General features: G+C 37.0%; 1 protein-coding gene across 3 annotated transcripts in view; it reads left to right on the top strand.

Moving 5' to 3' along the window:
• Positions 1 to 20,639, top strand: part of PARD3B (par-3 family cell polarity regulator beta) — a 1,067,283-nt gene that overhangs the window by 642,424 nt on the left and 404,220 nt on the right. For all 3 annotated transcript variants that reach the window (XM_060106399.1, XM_060106400.1, XM_060106402.1), the window contains exon 16: positions 18,485 to 18,529. In XM_060106399.1, coding sequence (XP_059962382.1) covers positions 18,485 to 18,529 — 45 coding nt within the window. The remainder of the gene's footprint in view (positions 1 to 18,484; positions 18,530 to 20,639) is intronic.

Genomic DNA, 20,639 nt, shown 5'->3' with positions numbered 1-20,639 from the left:
AGAAAAAGTTGAAGACAAGTATTTCTCTAACAAAAAAACGGTGTGCTTATTTATGACTCCCCTTTTCATTTTCCGTAAATCTGTATGCAGAAGAGTGGTGTAGTCTGTGCATAAACCTCATGGCATGAGAATTATATTCAAAATATTCCTGAACTGCTTGCTTTTACGTGCAGCAACACGAAATCGAATTACATCAGGACAGAGTAATTTGACTCCATGTGAGTTGTGGCGAAGGTCGTGTAAGCTGAATATTCAGAGATTTTGCTCACCTTGGGTCATATAGTATTAGTCATCATGACAAATACCCCAAAATAATTCCAAAAAAATTCTGAGTCAAAGAACATGATTAACTTAGAATAAATTGGAAATATTCTACATAGTTTAAACACCTGGTACAGGCTCACCCATTACAGCTCCGTAATTTACGCCCATTTTTATCCACAAAGCAGTTTATGTATTTAGGTTTAATCAAAAAATTTATTAATACAAGTACAGTCTTCTACAGCCTCATATGCTGAGGCAACTGAGGAGCCTTAAAAGGCCTCATAATCCCGTAACCTGACTTAGACAGTATCCAGCATAGATGTATTAGTTAACACTTAAATCGGCTAAAGTAACTAGCCCCTTAGATATCTAAATCTGTATCCAAGTAAAAAAAAATAGTTTTTGTAAAATAGCAAAGTATTTTTGTAAAACTTGTAAAATAGTTTTTTACAAGCCATAATTTAGAGATATTGTTATATTGAAAATGTGGTCACAAAGTCGTTAAGGGCAAGAATTTCTAAAGACAGCTCAGTCTAATTGTCTGCCCCACTGGAAAAACTGATGATATGCTTCATCATTAATGGACTGGGAATATATTTGTGAAAGAAGGCAATAATCTTAAACAGGCATTCAATATATCATTACCATGTACTTTTCTAAGCATGTGTTAGAAGGTTCATTTTGAAAATAAAATGCTAGTGTTAAGAGAAATATGTAGAGAAGGTTATTGAGTGGAAAGAGAAAATATTTTTTTCTTAAGTTGGAGAAGAGATTTACTATGGGTAGTATATGTGAAACTAAGGATGGAGTTCATTTTGGATGACATTGTTCTTTTTTAATCCAGCAACATCCTGAAAAATTAATTAATTTGGAAACTCCAGCTTTCTTAAATAAGATTGAGACCCTGTTTAAGAGACACTTAATAATCACTCCCTATTATCCTCATGTTCTGTGTTCAAGAGAATAAAGGAATAATTATAAAATACATGACAAAGGATTAACATCTCTAACATAGGAAGAGCTCTTGGTAGTAATTAGAAAACATTTCAATGTAAAATTAGAAATATATACGATCAGAGAGTTCACAAAAGCAAAGAGAAATTTAATAAGCCAATATATATTAAATATATTCAGCCTCACAAGCAATAAGGAAATTAAGATATTATATTGGCAAATATTGGAAAATGTTGAAAAATATATGTACCAGCCTTACAACACATGATGGTGTATTTTTAAGTTGATGCTGCCTTACTGTGAGGCAATGCGGTAATTGTATAAGGCACCTTAGCACCATTTTTACCTTTTATCCAGTAATTCCATTTAGAAGAACCATCCTACAAAAAAAAATGAAAGATTTGACCGAGATTTAAGTTTGACTTTTTACTGTAGTGAACTTAATTTTCCAGCAGTAAGAGGATTAGTGAAATTATAGGCTATTAATCTGATAGATATAATAGACTATTATGCAACCAATAAAACTCTTCAGACTATTTAATGATATGAAACATTAATGATAAAACATTTGAAGAACAGTGTACAATTAGTATATGTATGTATGTTGAGATGTGCGTGTCTATACATATATAAATAATGGAAGGACATTTGTCAAAATGTTAACGTTGATTTTTCTCTTAGTGGACAGTGCAAGGATAATTTTTATCTTAGATATATTTCTGCATATTTCAAATCTTCAAATATCTGTTACACTTAAAATTAGAATAAAATCAATTGGCATCGTTGAAATAACTTTAAAATAGAATTTAAAAAGCAGGTAACCCTGTCCCTGATAGAAATGGGGATATTTAACTATAAAAAGCATGAAGAGGCTTCCCTGGTGGCGCAGTGGTTGAGAGTCCGCCTGCCGATGCAGGGGACACGGGTTCGTGTCCCGGTCCAGGAAGATCCCACATGCCACGGAGCGGCTGGGCCCATGAGCCATGGTCGCTGAGCCTGCACGTCCGGAGCCTGTGCTCCACGACAGGAGAGGCCACAACAGTGAGAGGCCTGCGTACCACAAAAAAAAAAAAAAAAAAAAAAAAAGGGTGAAGAGGGAGCAGGGTGTATTTGCTGACCTCACATCACTGAGAACTATCATCTGAAAGAGAGGATAAGAATATTTATGGGCAGAGTGATGAGATGTTTGTTAACAGGTTAGGGGTCGACACAAAAAATTACTCCCTACCAGTTAAAATGGTATTAAATAGGAGCACATTCCATTGCAACTCTCAGAGAACTCTACCAGCAGTGGTGTAATAAACAGTTTTTTTTGTCATATATTACATGAAGTCCAGATAGGGCCAATTCAGTGTCCCAGTGAAGCCATCAGAGACCTAGGCTCCTTCTCATTTTCTATTCTGTCATTCTTGATTTTTTGGCCTTTGTCCTCATATTTGTTACTGCAGTGTCCAGATGGTTGCTACATCTTCAGAAATCATATCCATGTTCCAGGCAAAAAAAAAAAAGTGGTGCACGGGGAGAAGGCAAAAGGGTGTGCCACCTTCTTCCCTTTCTATCAGGATATCCAATATTGTCTAAGAAGTGCTGCCCTGAAAACTTCCACTTTTAGCTTATTGGCCAGGCTATGACATGTCACATTCCTTGTAGCTGGGGAGAATGAGGTTGTTGGTGACACTGGGTCAGCCAACCTACAGTGTATGCCATAGCTACCCTGTAAGGCTGTATGCTTCTGGTCACTGCTTATATACAGAAATGCAAAGAGAGCCTCATGTGAGCTGGCAGAAGTTGAGAGTTCTTTTAGATCTTCGTCTTTAGGGACTATTATTCCAATCGTATTCTGATACAATTGTAGAATGGGTAGAAAAGCAGTAAGAGAGCAATGACCTGATTCCCTACCTGTGGTCAAAGTCAAGCTTGACCCATTATATATTGAGGCAGGAGCAGAGGATGAGGAGTTGCTTGGGACAATGACGGTGCCATTTTCAAGCTGGAAAATCTAGTGAAGGCACAACATATAGAAAGGAGATGCCCATATGGAACATCAGTAAACCATTATTTTTTTTTCTTCTTAATGATCCTAAAGCTATGATTTTTAAGTTTATATTTTCATGTCCTGAACTGTTGAAACAGTTCCTCTGATTGAAGCAGGCAGTGATTTTGGTTTTTTCCTCTCAGTCATTCTAGGCACAAGGCTTAGAGCCTATGTGCTTTACAAGGACCGACCCCAAAGTATCCGAGATATGAAAAAATTACTGGCTCCAAACTACGAGAATAAAGTCAGAAATTTGAAATTAATAAATGACTAGTTCTGAAATGTATAATTATGCCAGTTTTATTAATTTTACATTTAGAATTTATTTTAAAATATCAATACATTACATTTATATTTTGGGCTTTTTTTTCCCAGCTGACAAGAATTTCTAGGTATTCACAAAGATTGATTAAAAAGTCAGTCAATTCTTACTAAATGAGAGATTCATACCCAAATAATTTTAAATCAATTTTTCTGAATATCTTTCAAACTTTTATGACAAGAAACTGTGTTTAATGTAAGAATTGGGGGGCAGCAGAAAGGAGGGGATGATGCACCATAAATGCAGCCCACTGCTTTTCCTTTTTCCCTTGCTTGGTTGGTAGCTTCTGAGGCCTCCAAAGAAACCCCTGGTCTAAGGAAAAGAGATTAAAAAATCACTTCCTGTGAAGTCACTTTGGAGTCTGGGTCTAGCAACTTTCTGTTTTTCCTAGTAATGTTTTCTATTAGTTCCACCTTGTTCAGGATCCTTAATATACCTCAATACCTTCCAAAAAAATAGTGGACATTTAATATGTATGTGTAACCACCCGTTCTGCAAAAAGGAGCCTGATTTAAATGAGCTCACCTAGTAGACCATTATAAATTACCGGATCATTTCACTAGTGTGTGCAGAACTTTGTGACCCTTTTTAAGTGAATTGTTGTATGCTCTGAATTGGAGAGACAGCACATAAACCCCCAAATTAACATCCTCTAATAAACAGTGAGTCTGGATGACAACTTTTCAAGATCTATTACATACTAGTAGCCTTGGACAGTTTGCATATTAAACAGATGATAGAAGAGTCTGGGCAGAAATATAGACACTATTATGTATTTCAGTTCATGCCAGAACAGAAATCTTTTGATAGCACTTATTGTAGCCAGGAACAGAAGCAACTATACAGTCCCCAGCCAGAAGCCAGGTGCCAAAATTAATTCATGCAAGAATAAACTGAATTGCTGTCTTAGTATGAAGTCCATAAGCTCTGGGGGAAATGCACATGAAAATCCTGGGTAGCTCGGATTACTAGATCTTGAGGGTTATAGTTCAGTTCTGGGATGGCCAGTTAACTTTACAAGAGATACTGCCTCGTGATGGGAGGGTATGTTGCTACCCAGCCAGACATCCCACAAGTACCTGAAGAGAGCAGGAATGGTGTTCAGTAATATAAGCCCTGCGCGTTACTCATGTGTAGCAGCCCAACTTGTCAAATGTATAAGTGACACACAGTTTGGTGGGTTAGCTAATGCATGGATGACAGAATAGGGATTTAAAAAGATCTCAACAGGGAGAACTGATGAGCTACAAATCAGAAGATTAAATTTAATAGGGATAAATGTAAATTCCTGTACTTGGGTTCAAAAAAAAAAAAAAGAAGCAACTGCCTCCTGTCTTACTCCCATCCAATTCATTTTCCACGCTGCAGCCTGGGTGATCTTTTTAAAACATAAATCCGATCATGTCACTTTCTTGCTGAAAATCCCTTAACAGTGTCCCATTGCCTTGAGGATAAAGACAAAACTCATTAATGTGACTTTTGAGATTCTCCACGACTGACCCGTTTCTTTCTCCCCCATTCAGTCTCTCACCAGTCACGCGCTCATGCTGAGCACTTCTACTGTACAAAGGATTTTTAGATTCCGTGTATGGGACCTGTTTTGGGGCTGTCATGTTTCCTCTGTCCAAAAATCAACTTCACCCTTCCCTCTACATCTCCAGGTTTCAACTTAAAGCCATCAGGAAGGCCCAATCCATAAACTAGGTCTAGTCTCTGGATTACCTATTTTCCCAGTTCCCTGAGCATCCTTGTTTCGTTCAACATATTTATTGAGTACCTACCTAGCAGGCACTGTTCTAGACCCTGGAGACAAAACGGTGAACAAAGCAAAGCCCACATCCACATGGAGCTTATGTTCTAATGGAGAAGATGTCAGTGATGAATGCTTTGTGGAAAAATGAAGCAGGAGGAGGAGATAGTAACAGACTTGGGGGTGGAAGGCCTTACTTTAGGTAAGGTAGTCCGGCAGGACCTCTGTGATGATCTGATATCTGTGAAGATGTGAATGAAGGAGAGCCATGAACTATGTGGGGGAAGAGCATGTCCCAAAGCCCTAAAGGGGGTCATACGTGGCATGTTTGGGGCACTGTAATGAATCCAGCATGGGTGAAGTACGCTGAGCAAGGGGAGAGCCATGCAGAACACGTTGGAAAGGCCCCCAGGGACCAGGGCTTGGAGACTCTAGTAAGTTTTTAGATTTTCTTCTAAATGTGATTGGAAGCTATTGGTAGGCTTTGAGTACAGAGACTGTCATGGTAAGATTTTTGTTTTGTTTTTTGTTTTAAAAGGATTACGGTAGTGCCTGTGTGGAAAGTAGGCTATAAGGAGTAAGCGCAGAATCCCAAAGATGAGTCAGGGGCTTACTACATCTGTCAAAGTGAAGAGCTGAAGGTAGCTTTGATCAGGAAGGTTTGCTAATAGTCCTCTCACTATTTGTGGTTAGTTGTGTGATAGAAACTCTGCTGGTGCACGGCTCGAGACTGTCTTGTTCACTTCCACAATCCCCGTGCCCAGCATGATGACTGGCATAGCACTGGATCTCCACGGATATTTATTGGACAGAGACCTGGCTTAACAGCAGTTAATATAAGAAGGACTTCAGGATTTTCCTTGACTGTACACTTGACGAGCCAACAGTAGGCCAGTTTGGCTGCCAAAATCTAATACTGTCTTAGGTTGCATCAAAAAGTTGGCAGGGGATGAAAAAGAGAGATGTGAGTCCCCAGACACGCCATGCTGCTTCTACTCTGTTGAGACTATTGACCTGATCCTACACCATTTTTTTCCCTCTGACTTCTAATAATGGTGGCCCTCAGTCCCAAGACCACACACTGGATTCATTTGTGGTTCTCTCTGTTGCTTCATTCCTATGTTCGAGCAATAAATTCTCTGTGACGTCACTTTGATTTTTCTCTTTCTCCCCTGCTCTGACGTCGTCTGAACAATAGTCAATGCCTCCCCTTGGTAACAATTTCCAGGTGTATGAGGCTCAAAACAACTTATGACAACCCTATTTCTTACTTCTGAGAGCATCAACAACCATTTTTAAGAGACACCATTTGCCCTTTCACATGGTTATGAAATTCTACTTTAGGAGGTAGTGGTGACTAGTGACATGTATAGTTCTCGATGGTAAAGCTATTAGCAAAATCCTACCACTTGGACTCACATAGTAGAAGGAATGTATACTTTGAAGTTGGGAACTCTTCAATTCTCAGCTATCCCACTTGCTAACTTAATGACACAACACTTCTGAGCCTCGGCTTCCTCCTCTGTAAAGTGAAAGTAATAGTGCTCACAGAGCTTTTGTGAGGATTAAATGGGATAACGTATATTAAAATGCTTAGCATGATTTGTGACATGTGTAAGTTGGTAGTAAGTTTTGGTTTCCTTCCTCCTTATCCCTGTTAAAGAGAGACTCACTCTATGGAAATATACATTGTAAATAGTGGGATGAGAGATGTGTTGTTTCACTGGTTCATAGTGAATAATGGCCATTCGTTGTGTGACTTAGAGGGTCACCTCTGCCCTTTTTTCCCCATGGTTTAATCAATATTGATTTCTTGCTGATAACGGAAATACTTACCAAGGGCCTAGGAAACATGAGAGTTTTCATAGTCTAAGTACTGGAAATAGTCTAACCCTTGGGTAGATCCAAAGAATTCATTGAGAAAGAAGTTTCCTGGGAGGGATCTCACACAGTGTTCTTTTCCCTGTCATAGATTTAAGAAAAGAGAGAGAGACTTCATACAACTAACCTGAGGGCCTTTGTAATCTGTAACTGTTTATGATGTGAAGATGAACAAAATACTAGCTTTGCCTTCATTGAAGTTGCCCACAAATCAACATAACACAGGATAAAAAGTGGTACATTTGCTTGGAGGCAAACCTAAAGTGTTCTGGGAGAGACAGAAATAAAGTATTCTACAAAAAGGAGGTTATAGTGGAGAGCTGGGCCCAGGAGAAATATAGTGTTTTTATATGAGAGGTTTGAGGCATTTCTATTAAGGATAAAGACAAATAGGAAGAAACAAGAAATCACTGTAAATGACGTCAATAACAGGTAAATAGAGGAAAATATAGGGAGAAAGGTAAAAAGGGTTCAAACCTTAAATAAAAGACTAAGGAAACTATTTTCTAAGCAGGTGAATTTAGTGAAGGTTTTTGAGTAGGTTAGAGAAATGATGAAAGTGATGTTTAGCATAGATTAATCGGAATATGGTAAATAAGATGTAGAGTTGAGCAGGTGGAGGGAGGGCAAGAGCACGTTGGAGGCATTTGCCAAAGTTCAGTCATGGGATGGAAGAAGCCTTGGGTCTGGTTCTGAGGACACTTGGAAGAAAGTCCTGTGACTTGCTCATGAAGGTAGCATGTGTGCTGTCAGGACAAGGGAATAGCCCTGGGCCTAGACATGGTTTCCTTTCAGTCCACCAGCTTAGCTGCATTCTCTTTGTGGTCCTGTATTCCAAACAAAATTTTTAATTGCTTATTCTCAGAATTGATTTCATCATATCCTTATGTAGGCGGCAAGCAGGTAGTGAGACTTTCAAAGAATATCCTCAGTCACTGATCACATTCTTAGCTCACTGTTCTCCCCATTACACTTTGGGTTATAGTTACTCAAGTAGTCTTAGGACCACTGGTTCTGTGATTTAGGAAGCTGTGGTTATAAGGACAAGATACTTTAATTTATTAAATATTGGAATTATTTTGCAACTTATTTCAGAGAAATTAAATAGTACCGTATTATGAAACTTGTTACAAGATTCACATTACATTTTTAAATACCTGAATTAAGGAGATAGGGCTGAGACTCCAGGGAAAGCAAGATGGTTAGAGTTTGGAGAGTACCAGAGAAGAGAGATCTGCATACAGAGTGAACTTCAGAACTATATAGAGAATCTCTCTTGGGTATTATACACAGAGCACTGATCAGAGCACGTATGTGAGGAAACTACCAAGGCTGAGAAAATAAGTCCCAAAAGGATCCAGGAAACAGTACCCAGAGCCCACACAAGACCAGGAATGGTACCTGTTCCCACCAACAAGGTTGCAAAAACCTTAAAATCCATAGGACATTGGATAAGGTATGCATAAAAGCACTTCTTCTGCAGTAGGGCATCATCAGCGTAGGGTAAATGCTACTATAGTCCTGACTGACACGTCTTAAAAGCAAAGCCCAAAAGGATTAAATCTTTTTAAGTAACTCAACTATATCCCGAAGAGAGAAAAAATGTTTATAAGAATATAAAAATACCGAGCACCCAACAAGGGTAAAATTCACAGTATCTAGCTCCCAATAACAGATTATCATGCTTGCCAAGAAGTATGGAAATATGACACATAGTGAGAAAAATCAATCATTAAAACTAGAAATGGTACAGACATTAGAATTAGCAGACAAACACATTAAAAAATTATTATGTTTGTATTCCATATATTCAAAAGCCTAGAAGAAAATTAAACATGTTAAGCGGAGGTATGGAAGATGTAAAAAAATCTGTCCTCTGGAAATGAAAAGTTTAATGTCTGAGATGAAAAATACACTGGACGGAATTAATAGCAGATTAGACAATAGCAGAAAACAAGGTAAGTGAATGTGAATACATAGCAGTAGAACTATACAAACTGAAACACAGGAAGAAAAAAGACACAGAAATGAGCAAAGAACAGTGACCTGAGGAGCAGCTTCAAGGTGGCCTAAAGTATGTGTGATTGGATTCCTCAAATGAGAGAGAAGGGTGAACAGAGAAAAAATATATGAAGAAATAATGGCCACGAATTTTCCAAATTTAATGAAATCTAGAAAGCCAGATCCAAGTGTCTCAATGAATTCCTGAGCACACAAAAAAATGTTTAAAGAATTCAAGTCATACAACTTATATTCCCTCACTACAGTGGAATTAAAATGAAATTCAAAAACAGAACGCTGGCAAACCTACAAATATTTGGAGAATAAAGAACTTCTCAATAACACATGGATCAAGAAAATACTGAGAGGGAAATTAGAAAGTATTTTAATTGAATGAAAATGAAAACAGTACATATCAACATTTGTGTGATTAAAAAACTTTGTGGGATGCCAGTAAGAGAATAATTTATAGAATTAAACTATATTAGAGAAAGAAAGTTCTCAAATCAATAACCTCAGCCAGCTTTCATGTTAAGAAAATAAAGAGGGTTCGATAAAATTGAACCCAAATTAAACATTACAAGGGAAATAGTATAAAACAGAATACAAATCAATAGAAAATATTTGAGAAATTAAATGAAGATCTAGTTTTTTAAGAAAGTCAATAAAAATGATAAACCATTAACCAGACTGATCAAAATAAAATAAGACAAGATACATGAACATTGTTAGGATTGACAGGTGACATCACTATAAATTCTCTACAAATATTAAAAGAATTTTAAGGCAATATCATGAACAATAAATTTGACAGTTTAATTGGACAAAACTTGCGAGAGACAATCAAACTCATACAAGGGGAAATAGTCTGAATATCCCTATAGCTATTAAAGAAATTGAATTATAGTGAAATACTTTCCCACAAAGAAAACTCTAGGTCCAAATGGCTTTATTGGTGAATTCTATAGGAGGAAATAATAGGAATTCTACAGAAACACTTCCAGATAAATAAAGATAAACTCATTCTATGAAGCTGGCATTACTATGATACCAAAGCCAGACAAGGACATAGAAGAAAGAAAACTTTAGATTGACATTCTTCATAAATTGGTATAAAATTATTTTTAAAAATTTAGCAAGTTGAACTCAACAATGTACAAAAAAGATTATGACCAAGTAGAGTTTGTCCTGGGAATGCAAAGTTGGTTTAAAATTTGAAATCAATCAAACATTTGTAAGTCACATATTAACAGACTGAAAAATAAAAATTGTATGATCACATCAGTATACACAGCAAAGCATGTGACAAAATCCAATATCATTTAATTAAAGATACAAATTTAAAAAATGTTATTTGGGGACAAATTTGTGGTAAAATTTTAAAGGAAAGCAAGAAAATGATACAGTACAAAATTCAGGATTGTGGTTACCTCTGAGTAAGGAGAGAAAGGAATGAATTTGAGTAAACTAATATTCTTTTCTCAAACCCATTGGTTGATACACAGTGTTTGCTTTACTTTTGTCCATTATATCTTACACATATGTTATAAATATTTTAATGTTTCAATACTTTGTAGAAGCAGTTTTTAAAGTTAGTGGGTTTTCTTTTTGTTTTTGTCTGAAATTGTGATGTAAAAAAATGACACCTATTTACTCTATTTACAGCTTTGAAAACTCATAACATTTGTGTACTGAAAGAAGTACCCTCTGTACCAAGTATTCAGTATTGTTGTTAATGTAATGTGATATTTTCTGTACACAGAATGAGTTGCTCTTTCAAGTGTCATTACCATGTGGGGAACAACAGTGAGATGAGTGCCGGCAAGCCCAAAAGTAAATTCATAAACACTAATAACCTACTTATTAGAGATACACAGTGAGTTGTGACTAGACTACCAATTATATTTTTTTCTACAGTTCACTACTCAAAATATAAGTGAGTTTATATTTATAACAAACAGTTCTACCATGTTGTGGTCTTTATTTAGACCTATCCCAGGTTCGAATTCCAGTCACCTTTTTCCAGTCACCCTTTCCTTGCCAGGAACATATCTGCAAATTGCACCACAAGAATTTTACTAGGTTTATACACATTTTTGTTACAACATTCATAGAACCATATGTATACCACAATGAATATATTTCACATTCATTGCTCTAGAACATTTTGCTGAATGTATGTATACAAATTGCTGCTTCCTTTCTTTACTCATACAAATGTTGCATTCATTCACTCAGCAAATATTAATGAGTACTTACGAGGGGGTGGGCATGATTCCAGGCTAACAAGGAAAAACAAGACATATCCCTTCCTTAAGGTGCTCATGTTTAATGTGAAACAGACCCATACACAAATAATTGAGATATTTACAAATTACTTTGGTCCTGAAGCTCAGCCTGGAGACATGAGAAGATGACCTAGAGAAGATGACATTTGAATGGGGTCTAAAGCATGTTTGCCTAACAGGAGAACAGATGAATTTTCATTGTAAGTCAGAAGAAATTCCATGTGCTATGTGTATAATATTGTACAGATGCATGAAGTTGCACTGCCTGTTCAAAAACATACTTCTGATGTGATAGAGTGCAGCGCACCTAGCAGAAGTGGTGGTGTGTGAAAGGCATGTATAATCCATCTTTAAGCACTTGCTTCTGCTAGATTACAAGATAAGTTTTTATATCCTCTAGGTTGTCTCATACTCTGTGGTAGGGGGCATTATCTACATTTTACAAATAAGTTCAGTAAGATTGAAAAAGACTAAGTAATTAGTCCATGGTCACACATGTAATTAGTGTCAGAATCCAGGTCCCTTTAACAGCTAAGCTTGAGCTCTTTCACTCTTATCATGCTGCTCCCTTGCCATGAACAAAAAGTGTCCCAGGTGTATTGATTCAAGTACTCAGTCACTGAAAACCTTTATTATTTTTGTGAATCCTCGTGTCTGTGTGACTGTCTACTATATCCCTAACACATATCCTCCTTCCTTTATTATACTATTTATTACATTACATTGTATCAATACATTATTTATTTGTATCTCCTCATTAAACCCCAGGCTTGCGTGTCTGATTCTTTTCAGAAAGAAAGTGCTTATTGAGTAGATTCAAGACAAATGAATCAATGAATTTATGAAGGCATGTTTTGGGTTTTCCAATGCTCTTTAATGAGATATAGACAATAGTATAAGAACATAAAGAAAGTATTGGATTTTCCTAACTTTAGATTGAAGCTCTCCTAAGATTCATGGAGAATTCCCTGGCGGTCTAGTGGTTAGGACTCCATGCTTCCACTGCAAGGGACCCAGGTTCGATCCCTGGTCAGGGAACTAAGATCCTGCATGCTGCATGCTGCGTGGCCGAAAAAAAAAAAAAAAAAAGGAATTCTGAGGAGATCACTGAAAAGCTGTGAACATATGAATAGTTGGATAATGATGAGGGAATGGGTCCCTCATTTTTGTCCTGTGGCAGCCTGGCTGGAAGATGCTCTATAACATTAGAAGAAAACTTCAGCTGTTGTGTTCTGATTAGCATGTTGTCAGAGCAGCAACACATCCAGGGATGAACAGGGTGCTTTGGGGGAGATGGTGAGATAAACATTTATGTCATTATATTGTACTGATCGCCTAGCCCCTTTTTCAGCAAAAGCCTTATTTTGTTTTTGTATTTCGTTTTTTTTTCCAAGAGATGGAAGAATTTTTCAACACATAAGAATTTATAGCGCTGAAAACTCAAAAAGTCTCCCTAAGGAGAAGCAGTATGCCAAATAGTAATTGACATAAGAAAACACTATAAATTAATGCAGTAATAGTTCATGGTTGCTAAGAAAGGAACTTAATTTACAACTTGAGACAGGTTTGGGTACCTTAGAAATTCTGGAAATCAATCAGTGGCACGGAAACTGATCTGCTAAAAGAGAAGAAAATTGATTCTTAATATTGGCAACTACATCAATTTTTTTTTAATTCTGAAGGAACAACTTTTAGAAACAAGTTTATTAAGCATTAAGGAATTATTTGATATTTAGTTTCCTAGTAAACTATCCAAAGAGAAGTGTTTATGGCCTCATTAGAAGATAGATTTTTATTGTGCCAATCATCATCTTCAAAACTGCAGTCTCTATTATGCCAAAGACAGGGAGATCAAAAGTTAAATGAGATAGAACTATCTGTGTGAAAGACCAGCATTGCATCATGTTTTAGAATGCTGCTTTGCATCAAAGTATCTCAATATGAAGTAGTGGGAATCTGAACACATTTGCATATTCCCCATTCGTGACATAGTGTTGGCATTCTCAAAAAGAATAACTACCTGGTGGCAATTTTTATCTGAAGAGATTTGTGCATGTTAGCAATATACCATCTTCTGTCAGCATAAGAAGAGCCTGTGGGGCCCATTAATTCACCAAATCTGCCACCGTTCTTCAAAGTTTTATTAAGCAAGTGAAGTCCCTAATAATCACTTATAAAATTCATATCAAATGCTATCAATAAGCAAGGGGATTATTTTCCCCCAGTGAGAATACATTTGAAGAGTATAAGGAGGCTTGACAAAAGAATAAAACACTTTAAGTGATCACTATATTAATATAAATATATCTTTCCAGGAAGCCAATATATGTAAGTAGTATATGCACTTTAATGTCTGCCACTAATAAGTTCTCGGAGTACCATATTTTTCACAGATTTTTTTCCCATATTTTCTTTCTTTATGGTTTCTCTCAACTCTAACAATGAACCTAGTTGAAATTAAGCCAAAAGACACTGTGTGTTTATCCACACCCTTTTAAGATGTTCCACGGGTGTTGGGTAGTTGGTAGACCTTTGATTAGCTTCAAAGGTCTACAACCAAAATAACTGGAAACATAGGCCCACAGGGTGCTGTGTTTCCTGAGCAAGTCTTCCTGAACCAGAGGACGCACCAGGAAATTAACAAACATCCAAACCAAAGAGTGTCCTCCTTACGAAAAACCTTATAGTAATTAAATCAAATAGTGTCCATTGATCTTGAGTTGAATGCCAGGAAGCAGGAGCTTAATAGAAAACCCATTATCTAAATAAATCTAGAGAAATCTCAGGAGGGACAAGTCCACAGTGCCCTCTAAGAATGTAATAAAAATGTCTGTGAATTTCATCTTCAGAAGGACTCAACATTTCCCTAATACCTCTTCAATTACTATAATAACTCTTTAAAGTAATCAAGAGCAAATAGTACCAATCCTTGGAAACTGAAGGATAAGAAAGGGAATATAATATGCTCTAGAAACTGGAAGGAAGGAAGGAAGGTAGGTAGGTAGGTAAGGGAAGAGGGAAGGAAGGGAAGGGGGAGGGAGGGAGGAGGGAAGGGGAGAGGGAGGGAGAGGTGGGGAGAAGAAAGAAAGGAAGAGAAAACAATCTGTCATGAGAACCAGAACAAGAAATTTTGGTTCCTGCTCCATCAACACTCTCTTACTTGACACTTTTGGTACCTTACTTACCATTTTGGAATGGTAGGCCTTTCCCACACCAGGCTAACTCATTTTCAACCTCTTGTAAATAAGCTCTTTGTTTAAAATGACATAGCTATCATTTTAATATTGCTACTGTTCCAACTGCTGTGCTATCTAAATAATATGCAGGAAATGACTAGACTTAAGCTCCAACCCTGAGAGGAAACTTTATAGTAGCTTTAAGGTAATATGAGTTATAAAAGAAGTTGAGTATTAATTATAACACTTGTCATTTTTTTTAAAAGCTTGGTAGTGTGTATAATTTTACCTCATTTTCTCACTTGCTACTGTTATTTAAATCACTTCCCAGCACTAAGCATGTGCATAAAAGATGATTGTTCCCAATTTAACCTTTTAAGTAAAATGTATTCTATTAATTAAGTCATTACAGTTCCCTCTATTTTCTATGATGTTTATTCATTTATCTTCTGTCCTCAAGATAGACATCTGTGTCAGTGAATATTTTGGAGAAAGACCCCTAATTTTTATGCCCATAACCCATTTGGCTGTTCTACACTGTTTATTGAAATAGTTTGGTAGTGTTCTAAAGAATTTCAAATTGTCAATTAAAATAATTAATATTCCTACTAAAAATAGTGATAGTATTCAGCCAAAAAGTTAAGTTACCATGTTCAACCTAACATGGCAAGGGAATTTGCAATACTTAAATTGCCTTAGATTTAATGGGATAACTTATGTCTGTTAAAAAAAAAAAAAAAGACAAAAACAAAAAATAAGATCCTACCCTTGTGTGAATTCCTTTTTCAGAATAACTGCACAAAATAAAATCATGTATGTAGTCTGAATACCATATTTCCTTTGCCTTTCTTCCATTACAAGATGAATTGGGAGCCATGTAAACTGGGAGGTAAAACCTGCTGTGGGTATTGGATTATCCATGAGATAGCAATTGAAAGTACCTTGTGCCCTGCCTATTCCTTTATAATCCTAGGAAAGTTAAATCATAAACACCACCACCATCATTAAATTCACAACCTTTACCACTCTCAGTTTCCATTTATCAAAAGTTTTCATTTATTGAGAAACATGTACCTGGAACTGTGCTAAGTGCTTTTTTACATTTATTTCATTCAGTTCTCACAACTCCTTGTACAGTGTTTTTATATCATTTTTCACATGGGGAGACTAAGGTTTAAAGGAGCTTAGTAACTTGCCTGATAAATCTTGAATTCAATCCACATCTGTCCCATTATTAGCTATCATGTTATTCTGTAACATCTAATGTAAATTAACTCAATTTAGTTTATCATTAATGATCTAATAACTAATATTTATTAAGCACTTACTATGTGATCTTCTAAGTATTTTGCATAAACTTACACAAATAATCTTCACTCTAAACCTATGGGGAAAGCAATATCAACCTCATTTTATATATGAGATTGAGGCACAGAAAGTTAAAGTAAATTGCACGTAACCAGTAAGTATCTAAGTCAAGATTTTAACTCAGACAGATGATTTCTTATCTGTGTAATGGAGATGAATTATTTCAGCTTGAACCTATTAGAACTGTAGATTTCTGAACATGTTAAACAAATTTATAGCTAACACTTGTTAATATTGGTCAACATAGAAAGATTTCTATTAATAACATATATTCAAATTAAAAGGGTAATAGTGTTCTAATATATGGGTGTCTGTCAAGTGTTTTCTTACATTTAATTCATGTTATCAATAATCTGAAAAATATAACAACTCTTCTATGATTCATCACAAGTATAGTAGAGTGATTAAAAGTGCCATGTTTAAGCTCTGGCTCCTCCGCTTACAAGCTGTGTCACAGTTTCTTTATCTGTAAAGATAATAATAGCTATCTTTACAGGTTACTGTGAGCATTAAATGAATTAATAGCTATAAAGAGTATAGGGTAGAACTTGTATATTACAAGTGCTCGGTATTAGCTTCTAGTATTATTTTTTTAGTCACCATCATTGTTTTCCAATATTTTTTCATTTGTACTATAGATTCCACTGTATATTTTTTCAGACCTGGGAAAGACAGAATTTGGCCCACAATTGGAGCCTGATACATATGGATTGACATCTCCAACTGGAAACACGAAGAAAAGTCCAACAAGATTTTTAAGCAATTAACACCAGGAAAATCACAAACATGTAGTGCTTTTGTCTAGAAAATAAAGAAATAGCTTAGGAAAGGAGTGCTAGGTGGGTGTGGGAAGATTTAGGAAGATTTTTGTATAATAACTGGGTCAATGAAATATGACTGAATGTTGTAGGTAAAGGAAGGAAGAGCTTATTACTCTGAGACCAATCTTGTGTTTGGGAAAATGAAGAGGTCGTCCTTTTTTGCAGAGTTCCCCTCACCTTTCTTCCACCCTTGAGCCACCAAAGTTTTATAGACTAATGTAGACAATGACATATGGTGAATATTGAACAGCTGTTGTTGAATATTGAAGTGATAATCCATGCAGAGTTGCTTAAGGATTTAGAACTTGGCCTCTTTGTTCATGAGAGATATTGGTTAGTAGCTTTCATATAACGTCTTTGCTTGATATTAACATCAAGGTAATGGTAGCCTCACAGAATGAGTTGGGAAATATTCCCTCCTCTAAATTTTCTGAAGGAATTTCTGTAGAACTGGTATTATTTCTTCCTTTAATGTTTGGTAGAATTCATCAGGAAATCAGCTGGGTCTAGAGTTTTCTTTCTGGGAAAGTTTTTAACTTTCAATACAAATTGATTAAAAAACAAACTATAGGGCTGTTAGATTATCTCTTTCTTCCTATATAAGCTTTGGTAATTTGTGGCTTTCAAAATCGTATCCATTTCATCAGAGCTGTGTTCATCTAAAATTTTATCCACTGCTGAAGCAAGATTCTTCTTCCTATTCTAATGGATGCCCCTGAATTTTGAAGTTTTTCACTCTGGGTATTGGGAATAGGAACTTTATTCCCAACCTTGTGTAAACTTTGGACACTGTGCTCTTTCCCCTTTGGGGCAGTTATGTCCCAGGTCTTGGGTAGTTTCCTCACATGCATGTGATCATCAGCAATTAATTAAATACCTGAGGGTATCCTTTGCAGATCTCAGAATGATTTCTGTATACCTCTCTTCTCTCCAATTCTCTGACCTAAACTGTGTCTGCCTTGGTTTCCCTGGGCCTCCAGCTTCATGTCCTCAGGCTGGAATATCCCTGGGCTCTGCCTGTGTTCCCCTTCCTGCACCACAACCTGGAAACTTTCTCCAGACAGTAAGATGGAGCAATGGCAGGAGTCACCCACCTGTTTTCCACCTCTCAAGGGTCACTGTTCTCTGTTGCCTGGTGTCTAATCTCTTGAATGCCATTGTTTCGTGTTTTGTCTATTTTAGAAATTTTTTTTCAGGAGGAATTGTAAGTTTGTTCCCTTTTGCTCCATTTTGTCCAGATATAGAAGTCTGATCCTTGGGGATTAGATATATTGCTGTCATGCTCAAAGAGTTTTATTATATATTATACAGCTCTAGATTCTTGAGCTTCTCTGTTTTTGTGGATACAGAAACAACAGCCCAGTTAAAAGAACTGAAAGTATTAGAAATTTTTGAAAGAATGAAATTCTATTCACAGAAGGTTTAATGTACATATATTTCTTCATAACTGTCTTTAAATTATGTACCAATAGAATTGAGGTGCCCCAGGCAGGCTGGGGAAAACGTTTTCTCAAATCTTTGCCAGTAAAAGATTTCACTTATTACAAGTCTATATTAATTCATTGTTCAAAAAATGGCTGATTTACAAGCAGGTTTGATCCTTATCTCTTTAATTTCTTTGCAGTGCCAGATGAAAGCAAAGTCCATTCATTGGCTGGACGCAAATCGGGTAAGAAATTCCTTGTAACTGACTTTATATTCTCCTTCCTGGAAATCTCTGGCTGTGTTTGAGTAACAGATGGAACCTGTTTCCATCCACTCATCACTGAAAGACTTGCTAATTAATACATGAGATGTCTCTGACTTCCACAAAGGTAAATTATTGCTTGGCCATGTGTATAGTGGCATAATGTATGCTGACTCAAATGTTTGAGAAGGAGGAAGAAAGGTTTCCAAAAAAATAATTATAAAACCCCAAATCTTTCACCTGTATGCCAGCTGAACACTTAGAATAACAAAAAAATTACAAAGAAAACCCAAGAAAGTTTGAAATTATTTTCCATGATGACTCTCACATTAAAGTGGCAGGACAAAGAATTCCAGAATAAGAAAAATGTGGCCATTTCTTCCTTCTCAAAAAAAAATCATTTTTTTGCCTGTCATCAAAGGGGATTGGAACTGAGATGACTGTATTCTCTTTCTTTTTTTTTAAAATTTATTTATTTATTTATTTTATTTTTGTGGTATGTGGGCCTCTCACTGTTGTGGCCTCTCCCATTGCGGAGCACAGGCTCCGGACACGCAGGCTCAGTGGCCATGGCTCACGGGCCCAGCTGCTCCGCGGCATATGGGATCTTCCCGGACTGGGGCACGAACCCGTGTCCCCTGCATCGGTAGGCGGACTCTCAACCACTGCTCCACCAGGGAAGCCCTGTATTCTCTTTCTTTAGACTCATGAATGAGCTCCCTGGAGGTGCCCTAGGAAGTCCACAAGGACTCTGAGGGTCTCCAGGCTCTTTCTCTGTTTCGTGTGAGATACCTTCAGGTCTAAAATCCAAGCTTTTCCTTCATTGCCAAATGACCTACCTTCTATTCCTTTGCCCTTTCTTCAGCATCATTTATTCACATTAGTTGAAAACACTTAAAGCTACTAAGCTAGTAAATACAGCAGTAATCCTTTTCTTGTAAGAGTGCATTATTTGGGGGGAAACTATCCATTTTACTCTTAGAAATGCCACTCCAAACAACAGGAGGGTTATGATTTGTTGGCATCCCTTCGTTTCTGAAACAAAGAAGTCGTTCCCATCACCAAGCATCTCCTGTGTTTATGGGCCAATTATGTTCTCAGCAGTAAGTGGCCTTGATGCGTCATTACGTCCATCATGTTCCAGGGCAAGATTATGATTTTTTTTCCTTTTCTTCTTTCTCCAGATTCACTAGTGATAACAGCAGGGAAGGTCTGGTTCACAACTCTTAGATGTTTTCTTTTCTGCCCCTCCTAATAAAGAGCCTAAGAGGTTAGATCACTGTAAAAGAAAAGATTTCTGAGGGAGTGATAAATTGCCACATGCTGCTTGTTCCCATGCCTGGTACTTCTTGTCCTTAGCTCTCTTGCACATATTAATACTTGAAGATAAAAACCTATTTACATACTGGGATGGGCTTCAAGGTAAGAAGTAGAAGCATTTTTTAAAGAATGTGTATCAATTTGGTTTTTGAAAACAAATAATAAACTTTCTGGCTTTTTCCAGGAAATCAAATCTTACTCTAATCTTACTTCATTTCCAAACAAACTACTGTTAGCCAGTAACTAAAAATTATTGTCACTCTTTTTAAAGGCAAACATTATCTTGGTATATTGCTATAATATTTTAGGTAAATTTTAATGATATATTTTTATGTAGTGTGAAATAAAGATATTAGTAAAGAAGTACTCTAAACATAACAATTGGAGACTTCCGGGTAAGATGGCGGAAGAGTAAGACGCGGAGATCACCTTCCTCCCCACAGATACACCAGAAATACAGCTACACGTGCAACAACTCCTACAGAACACCTACTGAACGCTGGCAGAAGACCCCAGACCTCCCAAAAGGCAAGAAACTCCCCACATACCTGGGTAGGGCAAAGCGGAGAGATTCCCGCGGAGAGGAGCGGTGCCGAGTGGCACTCGCCAGCCCGAGAGGCTTGTCTGCTCCCCCGCCAGGGTGGGCGGCGCTGGAGCTGAGGCTCGGGCTTCGGTCGGAGCGCAGGGAGAGGACTGGGACTGGCGGCGAGAGCTCAGCCTGAGGGGGGCTGGTGTGCCACAGCTAGCCGGGAGAGAGTCCGGGAAAACTCTG

This window comes from Mesoplodon densirostris, chromosome 8 (genome assembly GCF_025265405.1).
Source record: "Mesoplodon densirostris isolate mMesDen1 chromosome 8, mMesDen1 primary haplotype, whole genome shotgun sequence".
Taxonomy (NCBI): Eukaryota; Metazoa; Chordata; class Mammalia; order Artiodactyla; family Ziphiidae; genus Mesoplodon; species Mesoplodon densirostris.
This window is presented reverse-complemented; position numbering and strand designations above follow the sequence as displayed.